This window comes from Macrotis lagotis, chromosome 3, assembly GCF_037893015.1.
Source record: "Macrotis lagotis isolate mMagLag1 chromosome 3, bilby.v1.9.chrom.fasta, whole genome shotgun sequence".
NCBI classification, from domain to species: Eukaryota; Metazoa; Chordata; class Mammalia; order Peramelemorphia; family Peramelidae; genus Macrotis; species Macrotis lagotis.
In genome coordinates, this window is record NC_133660.1 from 301012042 (window position 1) to 301036867 (window position 24826).

At 33.3% G+C, this 24826-nt stretch overlaps 1 protein-coding gene and 1 pseudogene across 1 annotated transcript; both read left to right on the plus strand.

Moving 5' to 3' along the window:
• Positions 1 to 212: 212 nt before the first annotated feature.
• On the plus strand, positions 213 to 1139 carry LOC141516988 (olfactory receptor 4P4-like). The gene has a single exon (XM_074227933.1). It carries the CDS (start codon positions 213 to 215, stop codon positions 1137 to 1139), a length of 927 nt encoding a protein of 308 aa, XP_074084034.1.
• Positions 1140 to 7944: 6805 nt separating this feature from the next.
• Positions 7945 to 8872, plus strand: LOC141516989 (olfactory receptor 4P4-like; annotated as a pseudogene).
• Positions 8873 to 24826: the final 15954 nt, after the last annotated feature.

Sequence of the window (24826 nt, forward strand, 5' to 3'; positions counted from 1 at the left end):
CAATGAATTTCTAAGACCCAGTCAAAAAAAAACACCTTCATCTTCTCAAATGTAAAAATATAACAGGATGAACTCTAATAATGCACTGTACACTCATATACCATGATGCTGGTGATAATTTATGATACTCTATGTGATTTCAGATGAATTAAAATTTTCCTGCATATTTGACCAGAAATGTGGCCTGGATATTTCTAAAGTATTTGAAACATATGGAAAATCAGAACATCACAGAATTTGTTCTCTTGGGACTTTTCGTGAATAAGGACCTCAAAGGGCTGTGTTTTATAATCTTTTTGATCTGTTATTTAGCCATTTTCCTAGGAAACTTCATTATCTTCATCACCATCATATGTAGCCATCTGATTCAACAGCCAATGTACTATTTTCTGTGTCACTTGTCAATAATGGATCTGGCATATACAACCACCATAGTCCCTAGATTCATAAGGGACTTAATTGCTAAGGAAAAAACATTGTCATTCAATAGTTGTATGACTCAGCTCTTTACTGCTCACTTTTTGGCTGCTGTTGAGATGTTTATCTTGGTATCCATGGCATTTGATCGCTATATTGCTATTTGTAAACCCTTACACTACATGATCATAGTGAATCAACAGAAATGTAACGCAATGGTGTTGGTGGCTTGGATGGTGGCCTTTGGGCATTCTATTCATCTGACGCTCATGGTTGCTAGATTACCTTTCTGCGGTCCTAATCAAGTAGATCACTATATATGTGATGTGAAAGCCCTCTTAAAACTTGTCTGTAGTGACACGTACATCCCTAATATGTTGGTCATTGCAAATTCTGGGATGGTTGCCTTGGTCACCTTTCTTGCTCTGGTAGCATCTTATATTGTTATATTATACAACCTTAGGAACCATTCATCCGATGCTAGACATAAAGCCCTCTCTACCTGTGCTTCCCACATCATGGTTGTTGTTTTGTTCTTTGTTCCCTGTATTGCCACCTATATTTCACCTCCCAGTGCCAGCCAAAATGACAAGGAGTTCTCCATGTTTTACACAGTCATAGCACCCATGCTAAATCCTCTCATCTATACACTGAGAAATACAGAAAGGAAGAATGCCATGAGGAAGGTATGGTTAACAAAAACATTTTTGATATTCAAATAAAACAATTTTATTTTGATTTTTCATTTGACTTTCTGAAGAAATGATGACATGCGACAATTTCATCTTTTTCACATATGATCTTTATTTTTCTCTTTCTTCATTTGCAACAGCATTAAAATTATTTTAATTTCATAATGCTTTTCCTTTATCTCACTATTCCTTTATCCTTTGCCAAGACAAAACCTTTTTCAATTACAAATAGAAAATGAAGATAAACAGGTTTTGAAATTATCCATTTTTAAAAATAAATCAATAAGAAAATAATATAATATGAAGAAAAATAAATACAAAGCTATAAATCTTCATTGAGAATATGTTGATTATTTTAAAAGCTAAAAATGACAATGATGAAATGCAAGAACCACAGTTTATATACCTTTATTACTGAATTGGTGACTAGTACAATATTTTTCCACATTTGTAATTTATTAATATGCTGAAATTTTATGTAATTGAAAGGATTAAAAAAACAATAATTTAATGTTCTTTTGTTATACAATTTTTAAAACTGCTTAAATATTTGACACTTTCAAAAATTGTAATAAACCTTAAGGAAACATTTAAAGGAGAGTCTCTAGAATAGCTGTAACGTTATGAATTTTATCTTACTTTTTCTAATTGCATTTCTTCTCTACTATTCTTAGCTTCAATATTCTTATTCTTTATTTCCCTCCACACAGTATCCTGTCGACTTCTTTTTCCCCAATAATTTCTTACGTTAAGTCCATTTGCATTGCCCATCACCAGTGTCTGGACTGTTTCTTTTCCCAATCTCCACCTCTTTGCTTCCGTGTTTAGACTTCTTGTTTTCCATATTTCTGTATTCTGAAGAAAGTTAATTTCTATACTCTGGAGAAAGTCATTACTGGTCCCAATAAACTGAATTGGCACCTACTCATTACCTTTGACATGATATTGTAATAGTTTGCACATAATCTGTATCTATAATAATTTATAATTTATATTCTTAGTTGGAATATATGCTTCCTTGAGAGTTGGAGGAATGTTTTGATTTTTTATAGTTCCTTTTTCTACTTGCTTCCTCCCAAGTACTTACTTATTGATAAACACTTTTTCAACACTTGAAGAGAGGCTGCATTGAATGATGGGAAGTAGTTTTGATTTTGTCTGTCTCACTCTTCCATCTCAGTTGGAATTACTTTAACTTTTAGAAAGTTTGTTTTTCCTTCTGACTACAAGTCACCATTTGCTTCTTTAACTCATTTACCTATTACTTTTCATTCTGCATTTATTTACTCTGCACATCATTATAAATCTCTTCCATATCATTTCTCTTCATATAATTTAAATTATCATGCTTTCCTTGAGTCTTTTCATTCCCTTGACACTTAGGTCTTTTTACATTTTGTGATCCCTAGGTAATTTAGAATGAGGGCTATTAACGATAGTGTTTGTCATAATCTCACTATCCTTCAACTTATCAAAACCTTTTTATTTTAAATCTTGGAACTAAGATTTAAATATTTAAGATAAGTTCTGATAATGAGAAAGTACAATATAATTAATATCTTGCTGTTTGTAGCAGGTTTACCTCTGATGCAGCCTAAAAATTATAGAAACTTTAAGAATGGCATAGCAAAAATTATCCATGTTGATTCTGTGAGAAAAAAAAATCCCCAGTCTATTCTATTAAAATATCTGAAGTCTGAAAATGCATCATTTGTTTTATAATTCTAAAATTGATTTTTGCAATTAAGTGCTAGAATTTCCATTTAACTTTTTTGAATTTCAACTTATTCATGTTTCCCAATATCCAAAACCAGTTGAAGCATGTTAAAATATAAATATATAATATTTAAGAAAATTATTTAATAATTTCATGTAAAGCAAGAATCTATTTTTTGAGAGGTCTATTCCCCACCCCACCCAACATGGCCCTTGGGAATACCATGGTATGGTTAAAAGGCAAATGGAATATACTTTTGTTGCCTATTCTCCCCAGCACTTTTCTTCAGAAGAGCCTTTCATTGTTTTCAGAAAAACAAAAAATTTAAATACTGCAGTACCTCAGAAGTGAGGTATGTGCTGACACAAACATTTTAGACAATATTCATAAGAATATAAAACCTAAGGGGTATTTAAACTAAGGAGAATATAATCATATGCCAGTAGAGTAAACAAAATGAATTATTCCTTAAAAAATAAAGTGTCTCCGGTGGTATTGGTTTGATTGACTCAGATATGAAGAAAATGATAAAGGAATATTCTGTATTTTTTTCTTCAACTGTCTTATCTTACAAATATGTTCATGTGATGATATGTTCTCAATGCTGTTCTAAAATTGTAAATAGGAATGTGACTTTGCAGTTCATAACTATGCATTCATGGGAGTAGAGAGGGCTGTACTGGACAGCAAAATATATCTGATAACTGGTGAATATAATTTACTGGACCCGCCCCCAAAAAAGGAAAAGTTAAAATGACTTCCCCTGCACCAAAGTTGATCACTGTACTACAAATCTACAATTTCATAGACTGCCTTGAGGTCCTTCTGGGAATCTATTCCCTGATCTCACACCTTTAAAAATCAGAAAATGCTAGAAAACAGATCCCAGAAGAGTCTTTCATTGACAATTTTCATATGTTGTCCAGAACTCTGGAAACCTGTTTGCTCTTCTCTAGACTCCTATCTTGGAAAATTTCCTGACCAGAAAGATGCCATTGACACAACTCAATCAATGAGCATTGTGCTTAAGAAGACCGATTACTCTTAGAATTGTTGGAAATACCTTGAAATAAAGTACATATATATCATACACCTCCTCTTATTGAAATTTATTAACAGGTTACTGTTAGGAAATATGGGAGAGACAGCAGAAGAGGCTTCATGTCACAAAATTTGTTTTCCTTTTTGTTTTATGAGAAGACATCATGAATCCACCTTTTCATCTGGAAAAATATGAGTTTGTTCAATTGTGTCATCTATGAAATAGACTCATGTGCTGATATGTTCTTGAAGCTGTTCTGAAATTCTAAATAGGAATATGACTTCGCAGTTCATAACTATGCCTTCATGGGATTAGAAAGGGTGGTACTTGACAGCAAAAATTATCTGATAACTGATAAATATAATCATCTACTGCATTCAGTATTGATTGGTGCACAATATATGAGGCTGCTTACTTCAGGATATATTTTATATTTTTTATATATTTATTAAAACTTTAATCTATATTTTATATGTATATGTATTGATGTATATGTATATATATATACATATATATGTATATATATATATATATATATATATAGGTGCATCATGCAATTAGTTCAAGCAAATGATTAAAACATTCATGTAGACTTCACTATGTGGCTTCCATATTTTTCAGAGTTTTAGAAAGACTTCTTAATGGATGGTGCAATTGTAGTTGGAAGGCAAACAAAGATGCTTAACTAATTTTGGCTCAATCAAAATTGGATCATTGAACCATTTAAGATTAGAATGGAAGGAGGGAGTTTTTTCTAAAGTTATTATTTGTATTATCACATTCAGCATCCCAATACTCCGCTCTAATAAGCATTTCTTGCATCAATAATGTGCCATATAATTATTAAATAAATGAATTAAACAAAGTATTAAGAAGTGTATTTCAAACCATATTGAATCACGAAAAAAGACATTTGAATATAACCATTGACAGATACAGTCTAACTGACCCAACTTAAATCATTAAGAATATAGGAACCTTAGGCAACTTGAAAATGATAAATTTTAGTGAGGAGATTCCCATCAGTTAGGCAATGGCCAAGCAAATTGTGGTATATGAATATGATGAAGTGTTATTGTTCTGTAAGAATTCATGAAAGATGAGACTTGAGAATAGCCTGGAAAAACTAGCATGAACTGATGCCAAGTGAGGTGAGGAGAAGCAGAAGAACATTCTACATGCTTACAGCAATACTGGGTGATGATAAACTATGTTGCATCTGCTCATTTCAGTAGTACAATAATCAAAGACAATTCCAACATTGTGATGGAAGATATGTGTAAAGAAGGAATTATGGAATTTATATTCAAATCAAGGTTTACTATTCTTGATTTTTTTAAAAAAATGATGTTTTACGTATGGTTTTATTCCTCTAATGTTTCATTTTCTCTTTTTGATATGATTCTTCTTTTACAGCATGATTAATATGGATATATGCTTAACATAGTTTTGCCTGTATTAGATTTTCTGTCTGGGGAAGGCGGTATGGAAGAGAGGGAGTGAGATAAATGTGAAACTCAAAAGTCAAAATTCAAAAACTGAGTTTTCCACACTGTCTTTGCATATAGTTGGAAAAAATAAATGAACAAAAATGAAATAGAATATATTAAATTTCAGAACAATTGCCAATCTGCTTTTCAAAATAATTTTTCTCTACTGAAGTTCTTTTTTTTTTTGTTTTTGTTTTTGTTTTTGTTTTTGCAAGGCAAATGAGGTTAAGTGGCTTGCCCAAGGCCACACAGCTAGGTAATTATTAAGTGTCTGGGACCGGATTTAAACCCAGGTACTCCTGATTCCAAGGCCGGTGCTTTATTCACTACGCCACCTAGCTCTACTGAAGTTCTTTATACTAATTCACAGACAAAACAACAGCAAAGCACCAATGATAAAAAAGCATGTAAATCATTAGAATTTAGATAAATTAGCATTATATCAAATTTACACATACTTTTTATTTTATGATCTATTCCTTTGATTCTATTTCTTTTAAAATCTCTTGGAATGGACAATCCCTAAGGATCATGATTTATTGATAAGGTTTCTTCTCATCCCCCAAAGCACATGATCATTAAATAACTAGATAGAGTGGGAATGCACTTAGATGTACTTTGGGTTGGGATATATCAATGCCTTTTGAAAAGGTAGAAGACAGATTTTTAATTCAGTTCAAATATCTTTGCCATGTGGCCTTTATCTGTAGTTCAATTTTAATCGACCTTATTTGACCTTAAATTTTTCTTTTTTTTTTTAAAGAGAAAATGCTTTATTTATATAAATCTCTCAGGTATTCTACCATACCCAGAAAAAAAAATAAGTTTATTAATTTACTTAATGCCAGAGGAGGAAGAACCTTTAGGGAGATCTAACTTGCATAAGTGTATGTTTTCTCTCTGTTTTTAATTCATTTAATTTTTCTCACTGTGTTTCTGTTTCTTTCTGTCTCTCTTTTCTCTCTCTACCTCTCTCTCTGCCTGTCAGTTGGTCTTTCTGTCTGTCTCTCACTCCCTATTTCTTTCTTTCTTTCTTTCTTTCTTTCTTTCTTTCTTTCTTTCTTTCTTTCCTTCCTTCCTTCCTTCCTTCCTTCCTTCCTTCCTTCCTTCCTTCCTTCCTTCCTTCCTTCCTTCCTTCCTTCCTTCCTTCCTTCCTTCTTTCTTTCTTTCTTTCTTTCTTTCTTTCTTTCTTTCTTTCTTTCTCCTTGTCTTATTACTCTGTTTTTTTTGTTTCTGTCTTTACTGATCCCTTTTATTGTCTGTCTTCCCCCGCCATGTCTTTTTTCTCCTTGTATTTATTTCTCTTTCTCTGTGTGTTTATTTTTCCTTTAATACAAAATGATAAGTAGTGTAGGATTGGATTCAAGGGAACTAGTTTAACCTCTGCTTTTCTATATTTGAGTTATGGGAATTTAGATCATGAGTGGTTCAAATCCGGTCTCAGACACTTAATAATTACCTAGCTGTGTGGCCTTGGGCAAGCCACTTAACCCCATTTGCCTTGCAAAAAAAAAAAAAAACTAAAAAAAAAGGAGATTAATAAAGACTGAAAAAGTCTTAATTTGTGTAGAGGGAAGGGACAGCATATCATTCTATTCTGCTCCACAAATCTCGTCTGATTGGACTTCCTTAACAGTACTTCAGGTTCAATTATCCAAAGTTTGCACCACCCAATATCAAATTCCAAAATATTCTCTTTACACCAAAGCTCACACATTATTTTCTTAGACTCTTGTCAAAATTCCTTCAATATATATAATTGAGTATTTGAGTTTATGACTTCCACTTGGCAGGATACTTGAATTTGTAGTCAGTTCTATTGTTTCCTTTTTGTCTTCCTTCTTCTTGGTGTTAATTGTTTCTTGCTTTGACTGGCTACATGTGTAAAGGACTGTTAATTGGTTTTGGGTTGGAGCCAGGTCCAGGAGATTTGTTTTTATATTTTAAAAATATATTCCATCCCTTCATATTTGTTTTCCAGAAGGCATTTTCAAAACCTTTTAAGGAGATCTTTCACCTTATTGATATTTAATAGTTTACTATTCCATTTTCCCTTAAACAGTTCTTTATCACATTTCTATTTGATAATCACAATAAATGTCTGATATAGTTCATATTGTTTTCATAACAAAATTAATGTATTAATCTTTACTTTGTCATGTTTAATCAATGTTACTATTAATTTAATCAATGTTATTATTAAATTATCATACTAATGGAGAAATATGGAAATCTTGGGCATTTTCAAAATTGTCATAACATTTAAAGACATATAGCACTTTATGAAACCATATGAAGATAGGGATTCGAGTAGTAAATGCAAGAATAATATTAAGATCCTAATTTTCATTGTATTTCTAAGACCAAGCTGTAAAAAATACATAATTTGATCTTCCCAAATTTGAAGACATAGCAAGATCCACTGTACCAATGCATTGAACATTTGAATAATCAGAGAATAAATTTTAGATCTGCCATGATACTGGTGATAATTTATGATACTGTGATTGATTTCAGATAAATTAGAATTTTCCTGCATATTTGACCAGACAGGTGACTTGGACATTTATAAACTATTTCACACACATGGAAAATCAGAATGTCACAGAATTTGTTCTCTTGGGACTTTTTATAAATGAGGATCTCAAAAAGATGTGTTTTATAATCTTCTTGTTCTGTTATTTAGCCATTTTCCTGGGAAACTTCATTATCTTCATCACCATTATTTGTAGCCATCTGATCCAACAGCCAATGTACTATTTTCTGTGTCACTTGTCAATAATGGATCTTGATATTCAACCACCATAGTCCCTAGGCTCATCAGGGACTTAATTGCTAAAGAAAAAAAAATATGTCGTTTAATGGTTGTATGATTCAACTCTTTGCTGCTCACTTCCTGGCTGATATTGAGGTGTTAATCTTGCTGGCCATGGCGATTGATCGATGTGTTGCCATATGTTAGCCCTGACACTACATATCATAATGAATCAACAGAGATGTAACACAATGATCTTGGTGGCTTGGATGGTGGCCTTTTGCCATTCCATTCCTCAGGCACTCATGGTGGCTAGGTCACCTTTCTGTGGTCCTAATTAAGTGGATCACTATTTATGTGATGTGAAAGCTCTTTTAAAACCTGTCTATACTGACATATACGTCCAGAATATTTTAGTCATTGCAAATTCTGGCATGTTTGTCTTGGCTACCTTTCTTGTTTTGGTGGCATCTTACATTGTCAATACTATACAACCTTAGTAACCATTCATCAGATGCTAGACATAAAGCCCTCTCTACCAGTGCTTCCCATGTCATGATTGTTGTTCTGTTGTTTGTTCCCTGTATTGCCACTTATCTCTCACCTCCTAGTGCCAGTCTAAATGATAAGGGGTTCTCCATGTTTTACACCATCATTGCACCCATGCTGAACCCTCTCATCTATACATTGAGAAATAAAGAGATGAAGAATGCCATGAAGAAGGTGTGGGCACCAAAAATCGTTTTGATATTGAAATAAAACTATTTCATTTTGAATTTTCACTTAAGACTTTTTGAAGAAATTTCTCTTTTTTCAAGTATATTCTTTCTCCCCCCTCTTTTTTGTCCTCTAAATTGCAACATAATTAAAATTGTTTTTAATTTCTAAATTTTCTTCCTTTATCCATAATTGTGTTACTCATTGAGAAGAACTATATAAATTACATATGGGAACTGATGCAAAACAGTTTTTCATAATAACCATTTACAAAATAAATAAAAACAAGAAATATTAATATAAATAAAAATAAAGTTTTTTTCTTCCTTGAGAATATGGATAATTATTTTAAAAGCCAAAAATGTCATGGGTTGAATGTAGGAATCTTAATTTATGTTCCTTTATAACTGGATTGGTGTCTAGTATAATATTTTTACTCATCTCTAATAAAAATTATTTCCAGTTATATGTGGGGGGAATGAATTAAAGTAAGGGATACATTGTTATAATGTTCTTTGGTTATACAAATTATTATAACTGTCTAAATATTTGAGACTGTCAAGAATAGTAATGCAGTTTAAGGAAGCATGAAAAGATCTGCATATAGAACACCTGTGAAATAATCATTTTTATCTTATTTTTCAATTCTCTCCCATTTCTTCTCTGATATTCTTAGTTTCATTATATTTATATTTTATTGCATTCTATACAGTATCCTGGCCTACTTGGTTCCCCCATTAGCTAAATTCCTTATGCTTAATACATGTTTTTATATTGCTCATCTCCAATGTCTGAACTGTTTTCTTCATTAATCTCTTTCCCTTAGCTTCCTTGGGTCATTGCTACATTAAGCTCAAATTCCATGTTCCTTAGAAGTCATTCCTGGTTCCAAATAGACTACATGGGTATCTGTTCATTGTGATTAATTTCTGTTTACACCATATTTTAATAGTTTATATATCATCTATATAAATAATAATTTAAATTTTATACCCTTACTTAAAATGAATACTTCCTTGAGTGTGATGAGTGTTTTTGATTTTTATATTTCTTTTCATTCTCGCTATTTATCACAATACTTACTTAGGTCCTTTCCAGTACTTGCTTATTGGTTGACTCATAGTTGGCTTTTTAAGAGAGGTCGCATTGTGTTAGGGAAAGTGTATTTAACTTTGTGAATTAAAAGAGACAAGGAACAGATAAAGGCAGAAAGACAGAGAGAGAGAGATTGAAATCTATCAAGTACTCTGCATGTCAAGCACTGTATGAATTGTTAGGACTTAGAAACATAAGATAATAAAATTATCTGTACTCTTAAAATTTTCCCTTTCTTATTAATACAATTATTATAGGACAGTAGTGGAGTGATTCTTGTGATGAGAATGTTTTTGTAAGAGATTCTGTCACTGAGAAGAGTTTCAAATTGTTGTACAACCTTTAATACCTGTACAACTTTTGCCGGATCTGATACTCTCCCTAGATATTCTTTTCTCTATCTCTAAAAATCTCAAAATGATTCAAGCTTTAAAGGTTTTGATATCAATTAGGCAACCTTTTTATCAACTTGTATTGCAATCACAAGTTCCCTAATATTTGTAAATCTATTTAAGCACCACTTTCTTAAAAATGTGTTCTCAGATCCTTGGAGGATGCAGACTGTTTTTTAATGGAAGCACATTATTTGTTTATTGATTTATTGATTTATTTTAGCACTTTTTTTGCAAGGCAAATGGGGCTAAGTGGCTTGCTCAAGGCACAATAGCTGTGTGATTATTAAGTGTCTGAGGCTGGATTTGAACCCAGGTTTCCTGACTCCAAGGTGCATGCTTTATCCACTTTGCCACCTAGCCGCCCCTATTTGTTTATTCATCTCACCATTCTTTACCATGATGCTTTGTGCATTGCAAGAACTTCATCCTCTTTTCATTAATCAATTCATTCCCTTTTCAATTCATGATACATTACTTCTGAATATTTTCAGTGTTATACTTCCATATACTCATACATACATATATGTGTATATATGCATCCCTTCCAAAGTAAAACAGTTTTAGAATAAATAATGCCTTGTTCAGAATCTTTTATAGGATAAAAAAGTTATAATTTTTAAAATGTCTTTTTGTCAAAAATATATAATATGAAAGTACATTATTAAAGGTGAGATATAAAAATCTACTTAACATTGTTCCTATTGAGACTTCAGCTTAATGGAGTGAATGTGGCAATTATATATGGCAGCTAACATTACGTACAGAAAGGCTTAAACTTGTGGGTTTTTTCCTGTTTATTTTTAGATGACAGAACCAGAAACAATGGATGGATGACAGAGGAAGACAAATTTAGCTTTTTGTGAAGAGGAAGAATAATTTCCTCAAATTGAATGGACTTTATCAAGGGTTGAGAAATTTCTATTACATGCCATTATATGAATTTTATTTATTTTGAAAATGCAGTTCATTCAGAAAATATATTAAATAAACATATTGAACTTATTGTCATTTCAAATAATTTCATCCTTATTTTAAATGTTATTAAATATGCATAAATAATGTCAATATGGGGATATAAGTATTTTCAAAAGGGGTCTGAAGTTCTAACAGTTTGAGAACTATGAAATCAAACTAAAAATATCTACTTCGCATAAGGTTATAATCTCAAAATGGAGATATAACATCCTTTGATAGAACTAGAGAAATTAAGAGAATTTCATATCTGGATATCTAAGTATGCCTTACCTTAAGGGTGAAAGAAGTTATTTGTAGGAAAATCATGATTTTCTTTTATAAAAATCATTAGTGGGTATTTTCCAGTTTCACAATGCTTTCAATAAATGTTGGAAAATAAGGTAAAATGGTGACTATGAGAGCTCCTCACTTTGATTAGAACATAAATTATGTGGCAGGGCATCCTGTGATTTAAAGTTGGTTTTAAAGTTAAGAATGGAGGAAGATTATGGAATATTTTAATTACTTAAATTGTGAAGAATAATACTGGGAATCTTTAATAGCATTCCTCCTTTCACCTTCATTTAAGAATTAGGAACCTCTAGGAAAGATGACCTTGGCATCAAGGTGTTTTCTGAGGAAACACTACTTAAAAGATAATTTATAAATCCCCACTGCTGCATTCATAGGCAATAGTCAACAGCCACAACTAATTAAAAGGAAAGCTATACAACACATGCATGGTAGGAGTTGGTATAAATTAAGTATATACTGGTTTAGTAGTATCCTCGTGTAAAGGCAACTGAGCACTGCAGGATAATCAGCATTCCTTGTAATAAAATTTGACATTTGGAAGAGACCTCAATAGCCCGTGATATATTTTTTGAAATAAATAGGAAAAATAAAGGAAGAATTTATTTGTTTAACATTTTATTTTGAGATTAATACATTATACTGTAATATTTTCAGTTTAAATATAGATTCAGATATTTACAAACTCTTGGATACAGGGAAAGCCATTGATTGTTCATCACTCTTAATTTCCTCATCTAGAACAGTGCCAATCTCTCAGGAGTTTTGTATGATCTTAAAATAGTATGACAGTTTTCAAGGACTACACAAACTCTGAGGAGCTGTTATTATTAGCTTTAATAATTGAGAATTGGTCATCCAGACTCTCCTTGAAAATATTCAAGAACAACTCTCTATCTCTCTCTCCTCCCCTTCCCCCCCTTCACTCATTTGGAATTGTATTTCCTATTGATAAGAAGGCACCACTTTTTTCTATAAATCTTTTACCCACGGTACTTTATTCTCTTCTTATTTGATCAACACAGAACTATAAATTTCTTACATATATCTTCTCTTCATATAATTGAGGCTATCACTCCCACCTTGAGTCCTTTCTTTCCCATGTCATTCAGGTCCTGTTGTTTTCTGTGATCCTTTTGTGACTTAGAATAAAGACTTTTCACTTTATTGGTTATACTATTCTCACTATTCTTTTGAGTAATATCCTTTTTCAAATTTGGAGCAAAGACTTAAACATTGTAGATGAGATCTGATGAAGGCAGGGTACACTGAAATTAATACCTCCCTATTCCTGCCTTCTCTATCTCTATTGATGCAGTTTGAAATTATAGAAGTCTTATGAATGGAACATCAAAAATTACCCATGTTGAACCTGTGGGATAGAAAAATCCCAAAATAATTTTAATAAAACCCCTCTGATCTAAGACTGCATTGCTTGATTTATATTTATTATATTGATATTTTTAACCTAAGTGTTAAAATTACACTTAACCTGATTGAATTTCAACTTCATTCATATCCCCCAATGTCCAAATCTAGTTGAAACATGTGAAAATATAATTGCGTATTATTTAGCAAAAAGTTTTTTAAATACCATGTAAAGCAAGGAAGACCCTATGTATTGTGAGGGTTGTTTCCCACCCCACCTCATATGTCCCTTGGGAAAGCTATTGTGTCATTAAAAGGGAAACAAAATAAACATTTGTAGCCTCTTCTCACTACATTTCTTCAAGGAAGGCTTTCATTGTTTCCAGGAGAAAAATAAAACTGTCGAATACTACAGTATCTCAGAAGAAAGGGAAACTATTTGGTAATAGAAAGACCTTAGACAATACTCATAAGAACAATGTGAAACCTAATGGGTATATAATCATACACCAGTGAATTAAATAAGAAATAAAATTCTTTAATAAGATGAACATCTCCCTTGCTATTAACATGATGGACTAAGATATGAGAAATATAATAAAGGAAAGTCTTTTATAGTTTTCACTTTCATCTGTACACTCTAATTGATTGACTCATGTAGTGATATGAAACTCCTAGATGTTGCTCTAAAATGCTAAGTAGGAGTGCGACTCTGCAGTTCATAGCTATATGCTCATGGGATTTGAAAGGATGGGACTGGACAGCAACATTTACCTAATAAATGGTGAACACACTTGAGTGTAACTAAAAAAATAAAAGGAAAAATAATGACTTCCCCTGCACCCAAGTTTTTCTCTATACTATAAACCTACATTTTCATAGTCTGCTTCAAAATACCTCTGGGAGTCTATCCTGTGATCTCACACATGACTTTAAAAATCAGAAAATGCTAGAAAATAGATCCTGAGAATGCTCTTCCATTGAAAGTCTTGATATGATATCCAGAACTTTGGACACCTATTTGTCCTCCTCTACACATTTATCTTATAGAAGAAGGAATATTTCTTAATCAGAAAATGTCTTTAACTCAACCCAAGGAATGAGCACTGCCCTGCATAAGACCTCTTACAGTTGATAAAAAATACCTTCGAATGAAATACATATACACCACACACATCCTCTCTTTGAGACAGCTAAATGGGTATCCATTAGGAAATATGAGAAAGGCAGCAGAATAGGTTTCATGAAACAAAGATTAGTTTTCTTTTGTCGTTTTTATGTGAGGGCATCATTAATGAATCAGCCTTTTCATCTGAAGAAATGTAAGTTCATACATATACTTTCCTCTGTTTTCAATATTATATTGGTTGGTACATTATAGGAGAGACTGGTTACCTCTGCTATGTTTAATATTTTCTATTTTTTTAATATATTTATTGAACCTTTCTTAAATATAGTCATGGATTGGGTGCATCATGGAATTAGAATAAACAGAGGATTACATCCCTTGTGTAGACTTCAGTATATGGCCTCCACCCTTGTGAAGAATTGGATCAGTCAGGGTTTTGGAAAGATTTTTTAATTGATGCTAGGTTATTAGCTTGATTGTGAATGAAAGTCATTAATTAACCTTGGTTTAATTAAAATTGGGGCATTGGATCACTTAAGATTAAATAGTGGAAGGAGACTGTTCTAGCTAAACTTTGTAATTGCTTTATAACTTTCAGCACCACCATAATGCTCTTCCTAAGTAAGCATTTTATGCAAAATAATGTGGCATATAATTATTAAGTGACTGAATCGCACAAGGTGTCATAAGGTGTATTCAATCCATATAGATTAAGGAAAATTCCAACCACTGACATATACTGTCTGGCTAACTAAAGCAAAATGACTTAAGATCTAGCTACCTTAGACAATTTTAAATTGACAAATTTCATTGAGGAGATGTGCATCAATTAGGGAATGACTGGGCAAATTGTGATATATGAATATGATGAAACACTATTGCTCTACAAGAAATCATGGGGGACAAGACTTCAGAATGGCATGGAAAGTCTTATATGAACTGATGCTGAGTGAAGTGAGCAGAATAGGAGGAACATTATACAGACAAATAGCAACATTATATATATTATATTAACTATGATGAACTTGCTCATTCCAACAGTATAATATTTAAGGACAATTCTGGAAGGTTTGTGATGGAAATTGCTATTCATACCCAAAGAAGTAACTATGGAGTTTAAAGTAAGATCAAAACTTACAATTTTCAATGTTTAAAAATCTGTTATTTTCTCTCTGTAATTTGATTCCTCTTTTAAAAATATAATTAATATGGATACATTTTTATAGAGGTATTTATGTATAACCTATATTAAAGTATTTACTGTCACTGCAGAAGGGAGGGAACAGAGGGAGAAAGAAAAAATGTGAAACTCATACATTTACAAAAAGAAGTTCTTGCAAACTATCTTTACCTGTGGTTGAAAAAATAAATATAATATTAAATAATGTTGATAAATCTCAAAATAATTGCTGATCTGTCTTACCAAAAGAACTTTGTCTATTGAAGTTCTCTATACAAAATCACAATCAAAAAATCAGCAAGAAAACAATGATAAACAAAAAATGCAAGAATATCAATAGAATTGACAGATGTCAATACTATATCATATTCTAACAATTCTTAAATTTTCTCTTCTGGATCTCTTTTCCAAGTCAGTTGTTTTTGCCAATGAGGAATTTTTTATATTTTATTCTATTTTCTTATTTAAAAAATTTTTTTGACTGATTCTTAGTTTCATAGGGTAATTATTTTCCCAGCATTTTCTCCAAGAATTTTTTTCATCAGTTAGCTTTTGAATTTCTTTTTTTCCATTTCATGACTTATTTTTTAAATGAGTTGTTACCTTTCCCATTCATTTTTGCATGTATCCAGTTTATTTAAAGAGGATTTGTTTTCTTCAGTCAATTTTTGTGCTTCTTTTTGAAAGCGTTGTTTACCTTTCAACACTTTCACCAATTTTGGTACTTGATTTTAAAAATTCGTCTTTGAGGTCTTCCTAGATTTTTTGGACTAGAGACCAATTCCTATTCTACTTTGCAGCTTCACTTGTAGTACTTGAACTGTCATCCTCTTCTGAGATCCTGTTTTGCCTGTCCTTATCTCTAAGGAATCTTTCTATAGTCATATTATTACTTTGGCCTTTCTTATTTATTCTGAGTTTTATTCCTCATGGATATCTCAAGCCTATTGTGTTAGAGTGGGACCCTTCCCTTATTGAGAACTTTTAGAGACTTGTTCACTTGATTGGGCCTTCCAGAGTCTCTGCTGTAGATCTCTCCTGTAATTGAGAACCTCTGAGTGGTCATGGTCTCACTCTCTACCTGCAGGGTAGGTTTCGGTTCCGTGGCTTGAGCACACTTCTGCAACACCTAAGATAGAACTTTCTGACAAATGTTCCACTCTGTTCTTTTGTGGGTACCATTTCTCCAGAATCTATTTAGAGGCTTGATTAGCATTGTTTCTGTGGGATATCCATCTGAGCACAGGAAATTCTAGTTTTTCTCCTCCATCTTGACTCTACCTCATCCTTTCCTTCTAATCTTTCTTTTTCCCTTTCTCACAAACAGTGATGTTTTAAAAAGAACTATTTTAAACAATGAAGGCTCTCAATTGTATGTGCATTGCTTTGCTGTTGTTTCTCATTGTGAGCTTTTAAAATATTCTAACAGGAGACACTTGCATCTATAACTCTATCCCCCCCCCCCTTTGAAGCTCTGAGAAATCTATTGAGAGAGAGGCATTGAACATGAATCCATAGCATCTAGGTTTGAAGACTAGCTCCATTGCATTCTAGCTAGAGTGTTAAATGCCCTGTAAAGCAAGGAAGACCCTATGTATTGTGAGGGTTGTTTCCCACCCCACCCCACCTCATATGTCCCTTGGGAAAGCTATTGTGTCATTAAAAGGGAAACACTTCTCACTACATTTCTTCAAGGAAGGCTTTCATTGTTTCCAGGAGAAAAAAAACTGTCGAATACTACAGTATCTCAGAAGAAAGGGAAACTATTTGGTAATAGAAAGACCTTAGACAATACCCATAAGAACAATGTGAAACCTAATGGGTATATAATCATACACCAGTGAATTAAATAAGAAATATAATTCTTTAATAAGATGCACATCTCCCTTGCTATTAGCATGATGGACTAAGATATGGGAAAAATAATAAAGGAAAGTCTTTTATGGTTTTCACTTTTATCTGTACACTCTAATTAATTGACTCATGTAGTGATATGAAACTCCCAGATGTTGCTCTAAAATGCTAAGTAGGAGTGCGACTCTGCAGTTCATAGCTATATGCTCATGGGATTTGAAAGGATGGGACTGGACAGCAACATTTACCTGATAAATGGTGAACACACTTGTGTGTAACTAAAAAAATAAAAGGAAAAATAATGAATTCCCCTGCACCCAAGTTTTTCTCTATACTATAAACCTACATTTTCATAGTCTGCTTCAAAATACTTCTGGGAGTCTATCAAATCACTTCCCATTGTGATCCTCTATAAAGGGTGGAATTTAGAGTAGATCACATCCAAGTTCTCTTTCAGCTCTAAAACTCAATATATAATCTATCCTGCTGTAATAGACTACAGCCATCTGTACTACAGAGACAGAAGATAAACATCTGGGAATCGTGTAAAGCAAATACTCAGTGTTTGATTATTTATTTTCTGGATTCCACTTTGGAATTATGAGGAATGCACTGTTTATGCCTATCTGCAATAAACCAGACCAATGGCCAGGGCTGACATTATTCTTTGAAAGACAAACCAGGTAAATCTACACTTGAATCTTGTTGAATTTTCTCAGAACACTGGGAAGAGGATTGAAATTCTGAACAGAACTTAAGCAGAAGGTATGTTAGGTATACATTCCAAACAGGCAGCAGATGTTCATAAATTTGTTTTCTCTTATCTACAACCAGATCCTGCCATCCAAATGGAATGGGGTTCCTCAATAAATTTGGGTTGCCATGATAAATCAGTTAATTCCACAAGTAAGCCTTACAACTTTAGTATCTCACCTGCTATAAGTAGAGAACTCAGTTCAGAGAAAATACAAATATTTATTAAACTCCAACCACATACAGAGTTTAATATGTTAATGGTTCAAAGGGAACAAAATGCCTGAGTTATTAAAAAAAAAAACAAATAAACCAAAGAACCTGTATTATTGTCTCACTCATTGCTAAGGCAGAAATCTCAGAGACAATTCCATAGTCCTCTCTCAGTCACATTGAGATTTGACTCAATTCTTTACTTCCCATTTATTGGAAGGTTTCGAATTATTGATACTGGTTCCATGATCTTTGAGAGCTACATCACCAACTGTAAACCCTGTGCTACATGCCAGTTGTCAAGAGGCTGAGATGTAATATTCTGATTTTTCCTGGGAGGTGACATCTGCTTACGATCTGAGGTTGCAGTTCTGTGGTTTTAAACAGTTTAAAATATTTCTAGAAAATCTATTTGTACCCATCTGATTTCTAGTCAGCATATAAAATGGTATTCTCTTTCTGTCTCTTTCTCTGTCTCTCTTTTTCTCTCTCTTATTCTCTCTCATCTAGGTTCTTGTGTACATGTGCACAAATGCATGTCTAAATTTCCTCCCATCTTCTCACAAATGTCCATTTTTTGATTTTTTAAAAGTCAGGAATAATTTAATTTAATTTAATAGTTGTAGGTTTGTGGGATACAAATTTGTATTTTTCTTGCTTTTGATTCCCCTCCTACATATTTATCTTCCATTACCTTATAATTTAAGATATTTCTGTTGTCATTTAATTTGTATATTTTTCTTGTACAAAATACCAAATTTAGAGGGATCTCTATCACCTAAAAATGGAATATGTATATATCTTCTTTATTGCTCAATTTTATTTTTAATCAAATATATTGCATTTAATTTTGTCATGATCAACATGCTGATGACAAAGAAAAGAGTCTTATTAATCCCAAATACAACATATATGCTCTAAGAATATTGCTTTCTTTGAAAAATTGATATTATGTTTTGAACCTAAAGATATTAGTGCATTTTCATGGAAAAGAAGGAATTGTTGGATGAACAATGAATTTTAGAAAATGTTCTATCTTTGATACTCTCATTTAAAATTTTTTAATATCAATTTGAAGAACACTGTGTAAATTGCAGTAATAAAACCTGCACAAAATTATTCATTTTATGGTAATTGCTGTATAATGCCATTTATATTTTAGATTAATGAAAGTTCTGGATATTTTCAACTCTCAATACATGGAAAACCAAAAAAAATATCAATGATTTATAATTTTGGGATTTCTCTTGAAGAAAGCAATGAAGATAGTGTATTTTGTCATTTTCATGACCTGTTCCTTCCTGGGAGCTTCATTATCTTCATCACCATTATTTTCAACTATATGATACAGCAACCCATGCTTTCTTTGACATGCATTCTTCATGGATCCATGCTTCCCTTCCACCATAGTTCCCAGACTGATTAGTGAATTAATTGCCTCAGGGAAGACCATCTCCAGTAATTTCACCCCTTATTTACACAGTGATAATTGTAGAACTTAAGAATGTCTTGAAAAAAGGTGTCATCCAGAAAATTGGTAATGTTATTCAACTAAAACACATACATTTACATGTGTTATTTTTTAAAAAAGTTTTTTGCATTAATTCAGTTAAGAAATAAATATTCACATTACAAATCTTTCTGTAATAAACAGTAATTGCTGCATCATTTCCTTTTTTCCCCTTGCTGGGAGGTGTTGAGTTTTTCATCCTGCAATCTATGACCTTTGATTGATATGTCATGATCTGTAAACCCTTACACTACAGTACAAATGTCAATGGACAGAAAAGTAACTTGCTGTTCCTACTTGTCTGAGTGGTGTTTGGCACTCTATTGTTTATCTATTCATTATGCTCAGGTTGCATTTCTATGGCCTTAATCAAGCAGATCACTCTATGTGTATTTCAAAACCAGTCTTAAAACTTGCCTTCATAGAAACATATATTCCTAGTACCCAAGATAAAAAATGCCAAGAAATATAACATTCCATGACTGTCTTAGTGTTCTCCTGAATATTTAATTGAATTTTAGCTATATAGATTTTTGGTACATTTGACTCTAACCCACATTGATTTTTTTCATTGAAGTATGGGTTTGTTCACATGTGCCACAGTTCTACTTAAGCATTAGCAATTGGATTGCTTTTACTAAGAGTTATAATGGTGAATATACAAACATATCTCTTTACTACTTCATCCTCTATATATGTATGCATACCTATGCAGGGACACATACAAAATATACAAATGAATGCAAATGAATGAAGGGTTGAGTGGAAGGGGAATAAGCTCATAGTTTAGTTCAGTTATGTAACAAAGTTTTAGTTTCACATCGAAGCTCAGTATTGGGTTCAAATTCAGGTACTCTGGTTTCTCAGGTCTTCCCTTCTAAACTGACTCAATTCAACATCCTTCCTAAAATATTGGTTTGTATGTGATCTTGTCAAAAATTTCCAGTACCAAGTGGAGATTACTCTCTGCATCTAGAAAATGAGAAAGGGAAATGACAGAGCAAGATAAATATTCTACACCAGGGGTGGGGAATTTTTTTTTTCCTTCAAAGTCATTTGTATATTTATGTATCAATTGCAGGTTATATAAAAATATGAACTTAAAAATTAGCCTTCTGTATTTGGTCAATGATTTAAGAAATTCACCATTAAAATCTAGATTTATTGAAATTCAGGACCTGCCTGCAGTTGCCTTGGCACTGCCATAACACATGATTTCATGGGCTTTGTTTTCTTTTACACAACTCATTCAACTAAGATACTTCTCTTTACAAAAATCACTAATGCCTAGGGACTGGGTACCCTGAGGTAAAATTATGAAATTAGAATTTTTCCATTGATGTTCTTCGGGCAGAGTTCAAATATTATCAGGGAGGGTATCTCTCTGCCTTTTTAGTTCCTCTTTGAAAAGTCCTTTGACTTTTCCTTTTTGGCAGCTGGGTCACATGTTTTTTTCCAAGGTCTTTGGGGCGCTACAGGATATGACGAACATGTTCAATAATGAGAGTTCAACCAGCAGAGATGAGAAAAAGTTTTATTAACAGTCCACTACATCTCTGCCTTTGCAAGCAGACAGCCCTTTTTGATTCATGTTAGACCAATCCTTGAACTTTTTTGGCCTCTTTTAGGTATGCAAACCAGTATAACTCAAAGATTGTTCCCAGGTTTCCTCTTTCATACTAGAAGTTCTTGTTTCTATCAACTTCAAAGGGGTAAGATAATGGTTAAGTAAAGAAGGACCAGAACTCCTCCCTGAGTACAGAGCATCCTCAGGTATTTGCTGTTATCAGAGCATTGTGACCTTGTGCAAGCATTTGGGTCTCAGGTTTTCTCAAGAGAACTTCATGGCCAGCATTATTAACTTTAACCCTTTTCACCTCTTAACAACATTGTTTAACAAGCTGATGACTCCTCTCATTCCTGGCAGCGAAGAAGGGTGAAACCTAGGTGAAACCCCTTCCCCCAGTTCCATATTGCATGCCAATTTATGATATATAGTGAATTTATGAATGGTGTGCTGGCAGCGGGCACCCCAAGTGAGGGACATGCAAGGATCAGTGAGTGTTTGTTTATCAATGTGGAATCTACTGTTCTGACCAATTTTTCTCATCCTCCTCAGCTCCTTCCACAGACCTCTCCCTGTTATATAAAACAATTTAAGTAAAAAAATTCCTGAGCCTACAAATTCCCTAAGATAGTCTCCGTAATAATATTTGAACTCTGCCCCAACTGCCCCTCTTGGCATGCATAAATTTCAAGGTGGGATGTGACACAAATTATTCCAATTCCCTCAGGTGGTGAAATATTTCAATCTTTGTAGTTTTGTTAAATATGTACAAATATATGTTTATGGATATGTATATATGCCTACAGACGGACACATATAAAAGTATAAAAATGTATGTGAATGAATGAAGGTTTGAGTTCAAATCCAATTTCAGATACTTTCTATTACCTGGGGGTATATATACATATATAAATACACTTTTGCATATATGAATATATATATATATTTATGTACATACATACTGCTATATAGAATTATGTGTAAGAAGGATATAGTTTAAATCTAAATTAAGGCCCTTGATATTTAATTAGGGTAAGTCACAATCTGTTTTTCTCTTAGATCTATCAGGCATCAAATATGGATACTATTAGCACCAATTTTATATATGTATACATATATATATATATATATATATATATATATATATATAAACTCACAATTTATATTCCTAAACACATTTATATACATGCATATATACATATGCACATTTATATATACATATATTCTTGCATAAACCTATATGCATATGAACACGCACACCTATATACATGTTTATATGTATACATGCAAACATTTATATGTATTTGAAAACCCAACACAACATTTATGTGCTGCTAGTAATCAACTTAATAATTAGGCTAGCATACCATTGAGAAATTGATGGTAAAGAAAAGAACCGCCCTGCCTCTACCATGTAGACACTATGAGTCTACAAACAACTTCATAAAAGGAAGTGCCCCCTGACAAAGAAAATCAACCCTTATTGGTGAATATTTAATGAGGAATTGGGGCAGAAGATTTCAGCTCATTCTTCTGTGAATGTGAAACGTTGATGAAGAGACTCAGCAACTCCAACTAGCTAGTTGGTTTTCTTCTTCATACACTGTCACCCTAAACTGTTTTGGTTAGGTGAAGTATAGGGTGTTCTTTCAACAGACTAAGAACTTGTGGAGATAGAAAACAGTTTATATTCTAAGTAGAAGTTAAATCTCCTACTTGAGTACAGTCCTGCCCTCAATTAAAAAGCATATTCTTTGAGGGTTAGGAGTAGTGTCATTGTCATCAATCAAGTCACATTATTCACAGACTAACCCAGAAAGAATAGCCAGGAGAAAAACATCTATTTCAGGATCTGTCTTCCAAGATAGTGGTGAGTCCAGGGGCAGAGGTTGGACTCTTCCAGGAGCACATCACTGGTGTGAGCCTTGGAGCCCAGATTAGTCATAGATTCACCTGATTAGCAGTTGGGCAGGACCCTGGGAGCCTGAGGGCCTGAGAACTGGACAGGCTTGGTTAGTGGCAAGACTAGAGCCTGGTCAGCAATGGGGGCATGGGCCAACTAGGGAGCAGATGTATTGGTTTGGGCACTGACCCTCTGGAGTTTGCCAGCAGTGGTGGAGGGAGAGTTCCAGTTCTGGAGAGCTGGAGCCATTAACCCTTGCGTTCCTCTGGCCAGGAGGAACTTAACATCCACACCTTCATTTCAGCTAAAGCCTCATCCCAGAACAAACACAATTACAGCCCACATCCCCTCCAGGCTAAGCAAAGGAGCAACAGAACCACCTGAGCTGTGAATAAGGAGAATGATCACCTCACCCCATGGTAGAGCCCAACATTGATCAAAGATAAAAGTATTTAACAGCTTTAACCACTCCCTCCAGGCCAAAGAAGAGAGTCTCAATCAAGGTCACAGACACTCCAGAGAAAGCAACCAGCACCTCTTATTGGCCAGCTGGAGATACTGTACTCAGTTAGTAAAGCTTCTAGGGATCCCAACACCAAACCTCTGTGAACCAGCCCCTCCCCAAAACAAGGTCTTTGGATAATGAAGAAAGACCAGCCCAGCAGAAAGGAGGGTCTATATAAATTTATTGGAAGGAAAAGACACTAACAGAGAGAACTAGGACCTCTGAGGAGAATATGACCTGCTCTCCAGCACAGAAAGACTTCCCTGAAGAAATAAAGAAGCAATTTATAAATCAATTGGAAAATCTGGGAGAGAAAATTAACACCTTACAACAAGAATGCAATTCTATCAGAACCTCAATTGGTCATACAGAAAACTCTTACAAAAATAGAGTTGACCAATTGGAAAAGGAGTTGCAAAAGGGAAATGAAGAAAATTCTTCTCTAAAAAAAAAGAATGGAGACTGTGGAAGCTAATGAGTTCCACCTGAAGCTAATGACAATCCTCCTGAGAATTATAGACCTCCTTAAAAAAACAATGAAGACAAAAAAAGCTTGGCTTAATATTATAGGATTTAGTGATGGAAAATTGCCCTGATATCATGGAACCGGAGGACAAAATAGTTTTTGAAAGAATATATTGCTCCCCTCTGGAAAGAGATCCTAAAATAAAAAATACCAAGGAATATTGTGATCAAATTACAGAACTATTAGATAAAAGAGAAAATCCTGCAAGCAGCCAAAAAAGAAATAATTTGAATTCCAAGGAGTCAAAATAAGGATTATGCAGGACCTGACTGTAGTAACATTAAGGGATCAAAGGGCCTGGAATAAGCTATTCTGGAGAGCAAGGAAACTTGGAATGCAGCCAAGAATCCACTATCTGGCAAAATTGAACTTTCTCTTCCAGGGGAAAATATGGTCATTTAAGAAAATGGTAGACATCCAACAATTCCTGATGAAAAGACCAGGGCTAAATAGAAAATTTGGATATGTGATAGGAGGTTCAAAAGACACATGAAAAGGTGACAACAACACAGTGGTGATAATCAACCCTGATGGACTTGTTCATTCCATCAGTGCAAGATTCAGGGCTATCTGAGATGGAAAATGCCATCTGTATCTACAGAAGGACTTATGGAGTTTGAACAAGGATCAAGGACTATTACCTTTAATTTAGAAAAAAAAACCTGATATCTTATCATGTAATCTTGCTATCTCTTATTCTTTATTTTTCTTCCTTAAGGATATGATTTCTCT